Source organism: Larimichthys crocea, chromosome XIII (genome assembly GCF_000972845.2).
Source record: "Larimichthys crocea isolate SSNF chromosome XIII, L_crocea_2.0, whole genome shotgun sequence".
Lineage (NCBI taxonomy): Eukaryota > Metazoa > Chordata > Actinopteri > Sciaenidae > Larimichthys > Larimichthys crocea.
Genome location: NC_040023.1, coordinates 5,431,834 through 5,439,289, shown reverse-complemented (window position 1 = coordinate 5,439,289; position 7,456 = coordinate 5,431,834). Strand labels below are relative to the sequence as shown.

The 7,456-nt window shown below is 42.6% G+C and overlaps 1 protein-coding gene across 1 annotated transcript; it reads right to left on the bottom strand.

Annotated features, from left to right (window-relative positions):
* Positions 1-1,581: 1,581 nt before the first annotated feature.
* Positions 1,582-7,109, bottom strand: cited4a (Cbp/p300-interacting transactivator, with Glu/Asp-rich carboxy-terminal domain, 4a). The gene is made up of 2 exons (XM_010738369.3): positions 6,922-7,109; positions 1,582-4,753 (listed from the first exon to the last, which is right to left on the bottom strand). The coding sequence occupies exon 2, from the start codon at positions 4,736-4,738 to the stop codon at positions 4,025-4,027; it is 714 nt and encodes a 237-aa protein (XP_010736671.2). The 5' UTR covers positions 4,739-4,753; positions 6,922-7,109; the 3' UTR covers positions 1,582-4,024.
* Between the last annotated feature and the right edge of the window lie 347 nt (positions 7,110-7,456).

The window sequence follows — 7,456 nt, the reverse complement described above, 5'->3', positions numbered from 1 at the left end:
TCTATCCCTCAAACAAACAGAGGCGTGGGAAGCTGTTTTATCAACATCCCCGACATCCCATGCTCATACTCTTAATGCCTGTTTGCAACCTACTACTGTACCGTCTCCTTTTTCATTGTTGGTTTGTGGAAGGCATTGTGGTTTTGCCTCCTTAAACCTTAAAAAACCCGTACATCTATCCTTTTAGGCTGCAAAAACTGCAAGGTGCACTGTGTTGGCACAGGTGCATTTCACTCAACAGGAAACAGGTGTGAGATGCCATAGTAGCACTCATGGAAAATGGCACAGAACTTCAATAACGCTCGATACAGAAATCAGATTTCGATGAATAGCATGCTAATATGAAATTAGAAAAGTTTGTTTTTTGTGACTAACGTGAATTCATTTTTGAATTATTCCTTGAAATCTAATTTAAGATAACAAAATGTCCTCATTTTGTGCTGTCTTCTCTCTTTTCTCATTATCTCTTCCCTTTTATACATACATTCCTTCCAGACCTTCGGTTTTCTGTGTTTGTTACACAGCGTTTGGACTATGCTTATGTAGCCCTTGAGACACGTAGAGTAACACTAATACTCCTGCCAATATTTGCACCAGTTTGACACTACTGTGCTGCAGGTTTGCTCTACTGCTCAGTCACCGGCTCAGATATTATTATTCAAAAATCCATTAAAAACAGCTCAAGGACAAAACGCTGCCTTGACTAACATCATGTAGAGCAGCGCAAGTATTTCAGGTCTTCCTAATACGACTTTAGTGCACAGCTAATTAGAATTTTAATGAGACAATTTTTTTTTCTTTCCCATAAATCCCCACAGAAATGTTCTAATGGCAGCAACGTGGTAAAACAAAACGTCTAGCGGAAGGAGATGTGCAGTGAGTTCTTCATATTCACTTCTAGCAGGAGAGAATAAGATGGTAGTGTAAGGTCTAAGAAAGAAGACACGTCATTTAAAATGACTGATCACATCATGTGTCGATGAGCTGCTCAGGATTGATTCCTGAAGTAAGACGCCGGGCGGATGCATGTGTGTCTCATCGATTTAAGAACACCGCTGTGTTGTTTTTGCTGTTGTCGCTTTGCAGGTTGTTTTTTTTTTTGACTTTATAAAGTTCAAATACTCAAATTATATAACACACGCAGTGAACTTAAAAAACTGTTGGTGGGTCCAGCTTTGTGTTAACAGAGTGCTGACTCACTACCGTTTAGGATATGTAGCTTGTACTTTGCTCTTGTGTTTGCTCATCACTTCTCGTGGGTGGAAAAGTGTCTAAAACCAACAAGAGAATAAACACTCAGGCAAATAAGACGAATCAACAGTATCTCAAAGCCTCAGTGGTTTAGACCGCTTAAAGAAGTAACAGCTCGGTGTACGGCAACATTATAGTATTGTGAATTTATGCCGCTTTTTACAACAGTGGATAAAGGAAGTAGTGACGTGCAAAAAAGAAATTCTTTAAATAAATATTTTATTTGAAAATAAATACATTTTCTTAAAATAGAATCAATAACATTACAAAAGCTTTGGGGAAGTGGGAAAGGGGAAGAAGGTGGGTGGGCGGAGGGAGTCGGGGGTTATAGGGTGGGGGGTTACCCAAATGAATGATGTGTAATTTTGGAACAAGGAGTACAATCTCACATGTTTATCTACCATCTTAAGACAAGTTCCCACAATGTGTTGGACTGTACATTCTCAGCTGCTTTGTGGGAAAGTGGTATCATCCCTCACGCTTGCTTTAACATGCAGTCTACTTGGTCTTAAAGCTTCAGGCCCGGCACCCAAACAAAAAAACAAAAAAAAAACCCATTGGTACACCCATACTGTATCTACACACTTGTTGTAAAAATGTAGGTTATAATCTTTTGTCAACACATCAAAATCAGCCACTGATTTACATTTACATCTTGACATTTTAGTACCTTAAATGTGTCTAGATCAACTTCACCTCTAGTCTACAGTACAAAGATACGATACACAAGAAGGCTGCGCTTATTGATATAGCAGTAATCAGAGGCCACTGTCTCGCTAAGGCCAGAAGAATTTCCATTTTAACTGTGAGGTTATGAGTTTGCCTTGCTGCAGTTTGCCAGGGCAGGAAGTGAAACAGAGCAGGAACTCTCTGGCGATTTTCTGCCTCTATGACAGTGTTTCAATGCCCATTGTTTGACTCGAGAGCGTAGAGATGGCAGATCTCCAGAGAGACAGGGACAGCAGCTCAGTTGCATTGGAACAGATTAACACAGTGCAGCAGCGCAGCCCTGACCCCTCTGACAGCTCTACAAATAGCCTTACGAGTGCAGGAAGTTCTCCCTCAACCGGCCAGCGGCGGCAAACTGCAGCAACCTTGACAAAAACCTAATTACCAACTGCGCAGGAAAAAAAAAAAAAGAAAAAGCCCAACAGAACATGTCCGTTTTATAATTATTGAGACATTGGAGAATGTGCAAGCCGACCTCAATTAAGACAAGCGTGTGAGAACATGTAATTTAAATCTAATCAGTAGAAAAGCAGCAGTGTAAGCTAATCTATGGCAAAAACAACAACTTTGCACACTTTGTGCTCTTCGCTCACGCCTCCTGACGAATGAAATCAATGCCACAGGTAGCTGCAGCTTTAAATAATGATTAAACTTAAGTGCTGCCGGGGAGTGCTGTGTCCACACATTGTGTCCACACATCAAGATCTCTCTCTCTCTCTCACACCACCCTCCTCCGGTGCAGCTTCCAATCACCTTCAGCAAGACTGGGCAATGGTTTTAGGGAGGAGGACGCCATTCGATGGGGTTTTTTAAATGCCTCACTGCACTGGCCACACACAGATGTACACAAATAACACACAGATGCAAATTCTGCAATCACACACTTTTTTTTCTTCTTCTTTCTTTTCACCTTAGACCAACACCTTCACCCTCTGACGGCTGCTTTTTTTCGTTGTTGTTGTTGTTCGGCTTTTCTTGGGTGTTGCAACACGCCACGGTGATGGTGTTTCTCACATACGAACAGGTTTCTTCCTTCCTTAACAATTCTTGAAATTCTACTAAGCGGTAACCCAAGATTTGCTTACATTGAGCAGCTAAATGTCTGAATCAAGAGCCCGAGAGGCCTCCCGAGACATCTTCTACACATAAATGCTTTGTTTAAGCCAACATTCTAAGCAATGCGCTACTTTGCCAATGGTTCAATCACAGTCAATTAGCAAGGGAACAGATGCGATACATTTAATGATTGCAGATTTTTTTGTTTTTTTTATCAAAGTCAGGTAAATGACACGCAAAGCTTTAAAAAAAAAAAATCCAAAAAGAAAATCAGTGTAACACATTTCACCTGACCAATTCAAGATAAACCCCATCACGCCACCCAGGAATGCTGCACATCCTCACTCTCCTGCTCTTCGAGGAAATGTGTAATATTTTGTAGGAACTCGGTTTTTGAAGATCCAGCCTTCAATATGCACGCAAATTGCCAGAAGAAGAAAAAAAAAAGAAAATCTGTTCTTAATCCCTTCATCCTTGTATAAACAAAATTCAGAGGACTACCTTATATAAATTTGTAAAACGTCTGCTACTACTTGAAAGTGTCATCGGAGATAAAATACATTTGGAGATGCCACAGAATCTAGCAGACCCAGATGGATAGTCTTTTCAGGCGTTCCCTCGTTGTGTTAAGTTTACAATTATCCCAAAGCCTTGGCACTGCAGGCACATGTGCTGAGGGCCAGATGGGTACAGACAGAGCCCACTGCATCAGGATGCCTCAATTTGGCCAAAGAGGACAGATATTATTGGAACCGGCTCAAGGAAGAGAGACCTGGTGCTTTGCTGCGTTTTCTCTCAATACAATTCTTCATTCAATTCGCAGGCAGGTCAGTGTGAGGGCGTACTAGACACTGTCAAATACACAGACACAGAAACACCCAAACTGAACAGAGAGATTGTCTCCTCTCGCTGTGCTACTGTGACCGCTCAGTCATTCTTTGGGGTGTCCAGTCCATACAAACCAAACCAGTTTCCAGGCCGCTTCCGCTCAACAGCTCACCGTGCTCGGCTGCTGTTTGCACACAAAGTCCGATATGAAGTCAAACTCATTCTGTCCCAGGAAGAGCTCGGGCAGCTCCTGAACGCGATCCAACCCAAACTCCAGCACGAGTGAAGTCAGAACCTCCTCGTCGATCAGATCCATGTCCATGCCATTTAGCCCCAAAGGGCCACCGATGTGCTGCATGCCTGATAGCTGGGCCGGACCAACCCGGTACTGAGCACCATTGGGATGGTGGTGACCATTGGCTGAGCTCAACGGGTGTCCGTGGTACTGAGTGTTGAGTTTTTGCAGGTGCATGCTGGCCATGAGCTGCTGAGATGTGAGGTTACCAGGGAGGTACTGCTGAGGGTGTCCCTGCTGCTGCTGCTGCTGCTGCTGCTGCTGCTGCTGCTGGGGGTGCATGTGGTGGTGCTGCTGCTGCTGCGGGGCCTGGCCATTGTACATCATGTTCCCAGACATCATCTGGTGATGGTGGTTAGCCATGGGAGCTCCGTTCACTGGTCCGGCCATCCCTCCAGGTCCCACCATGCCCGGCCGCTGTCTCATGGCAGCTTCCATGCTGTTCTGAGGGTTCCTGCCATAGTGCATCACCTGGCCGTTGGGCATACTGCGCAGGCCTGGCTGGCCGTTGTGTTGTGGAGGTCCGTTCATGCCCATCCTGAAGCCGTGGGTCATGGGCATCATCATGTGTTCAGCCATGGCTGCTCTGTCACCCTGAACATATAATACATCAAATTAGAGTTTTAATACAAGACAAATTATTTACAATTCACAATTAAACAAATGGGCAATCCACCACATTCATTTTAGACATGAAGTTCAGTTTACTCAGGACAAGGAGTGATACTCATCTTGTAAAAACATTCATATATTGTATGTTGTGGTTTTGGAAGGAGCTTTCTAAAGTCTGAAAGAATAACCTTTAACTACAGCTGGGCAATATGACCAAGAAATATAATTTTATTATAAGTTTGGTGGCAAAAATGTGTCCCTCCAAAACACAGACAGTCTAAAACATTACTGAAACACATGTTTTGGAACTTAATGTATAAGAGCGTCTGAGCAAGAATAACAGAAGGTAGAAGATCTGCAAGGCTTTCATTGTTACATATTCAAAGTCAGAGATACTTCAACGAAGAAACGAGAAACAATTCATCTGCCCCTGTTCCTGACAAAACACTGATATTTACAGACAGCTAGTTAGCATTAGTACTTTTCAAAAGAAGCAACCACAAAATTCACTGCGAGACAACAAGAGCAAGGTACTACTGCTACACTGTTACTCTAAACAACAAATGTAACCAGTCATCATGTAACAAAAAGGAATATTTTAGAGCTAATTCATCAGTTTTCACGTGCAAAAACCAATGGTGTCATCAGGGTTGTTTGGATTGGGTTTAAGTTTTCATTTTGTAAATTGTGTAAGAAATAAAAATGTTACATTTGTTACACAATTGAGTGTGTGGGGTTGAAAGATGTGAGCATTTAGCGAGTGACAATAGAAACAGTATCCAGTTGCACTGTGGGAAATGTAGTAACCAGTGTTTTGGTCTTTTTTTTCACATACTAAAAACTAAAAGTCAATTAAATTCTTTAATTAATCTGTTTCTCGTGACTTTTTTTAAAACAATTATATACAAGTGCAATACTAAATTGTTGGAGTAACCCTTTAAAGGGATAAAACTAAACTGAAATACACTTGACTCTCATGAGAACCTGCCTTGTTTCTGTTGAAACTACTCTCCCCACAGTTTCTCTTCTTTTTTTTTTTATCTGAATACTTCCAGTCACATCGGAAGTGTCCCCATTTAAAAAAAAACAAAAAAACATCTCAAACCTCCCAAATTACACCATCACTGAATTACCACTGGATATCACACCGACGAGGGAGGGCAGCAATACCCTTGCAGCCAAAAGGACGCAGAGGAATGCTTCTCCCAGACCACACAACCCCCCCTTCAACACACAACACACACACACACACACACACACACACACACACACACACACACACACACACACACACACACACACACACAGGCTGCACGTCTTCACAGTCATTACAAAAAAAAAAAAAAGATCTCCAATTAAGATTACCTACAAATGACAAACAGATCCTGTTGATGCTGAAATTGTAAAACTGCTGTCAACGTGATTGGCTTATAAAAAAAAAAAAAAATGATGACATTATTTTATAACCTGCCTCTATTTGATCATAAAACACACACACACGCACGCACACATCCAGAGCGAGCAATGAATATCTGCTCCTGTCTTTGAAACACACACACACACACAACACAAAGACATTTCAGCCTTTTAAATCCTCACAAATAAAAATGAACTCTGGTGGTGCCCCTGGCTGCTTGTAGCAATGCAACCTCTTTTTTTCTCCTCAGAGCTGATAAAACAAGACACTTTCCTCAATAGCCTCAATCCTCCTTAGGATATTCTGCTCTTGTGTTACCTAATTATACCCTCTCTGTGGAGCTTCTTTGCAGATCTGGACTATCATTCAGCCAAATGCCACTTTGTAAATACACAGTCTGAGGGAGGATAATAATTGCTGGCATTATTACACAAGCATTAAACCTTTTTCTTTTAAAAAAAAAATATATATCTACCCAAGCGGACAGTGCATATGGGCTACTTGACATTATTCGATGCCGTAAAAAAATGAATGCACAATAACGCCGCAAGTAAACAAAGTGACAAGGAGGAACCGGAGTGATTTCGCTGCCTGTAACCAGATCTGATCAGCCGGTTTTTATTCCGGAGATAAATTATAAAATAGTCCGCAGTACAAAAGGGGAAAGTGCTTGCCTCTCTCTCTCTCTCTCTCTCTCTACCTGTTCAAGTGAGTAACACAAGACGACACCTACCCCCGATTGTATTAAATGGTGGTATCCGTACGGAGAAGTTGGATCAGTGCCGGGGTTGTTTCTCCAGCTGATGCTCCGGCTACATGCAGCCCTGCGGCGGATTCAAAAACTCTGCGGCGTCTCGGCAGTCAGAGGAGTTTGTTTTCTGGGTCAACTCAGGGATTATATGCATCTATAAAGCACAGAGAGAGAGAGAGAGAGAGAGAGGGAGAGAGGGAGGGAGAGATAGAGAGAGAGGAGGAGCTACCGTCCTCTCCGTCTCCTTTGTTGCCATTGGTCCTCCCCCTTAATCACTGTGCAAAGAAACACTCACTAACTACCTCCACTGATCCACCGGAGCAGCAGAGCCCTGGCTCCGCCGAGCCGCGCTCCGTTACGCGCTGTGTATCCTGGAGAGATTTCACTGCCGCCTGCCTTCATTACCCTTACACTATAATCCGTAATGATCCTCACTCTGTTAACCCAAAGCTTTTTTCTGTTTAAAGAGCAGCAGGGACAACAGATGCACTTCTGCTACTGAGAAAAAAAAAGAGAT

Bases quoted from the DNA above. Each gene is read 5' to 3' on its own strand.
- cited4a (XM_010738369.3), bottom strand. From the start codon at position 4,738: ATGGCTGAACACATGATGATGCCCATGACCCACGGCTTCAGGATGGGC.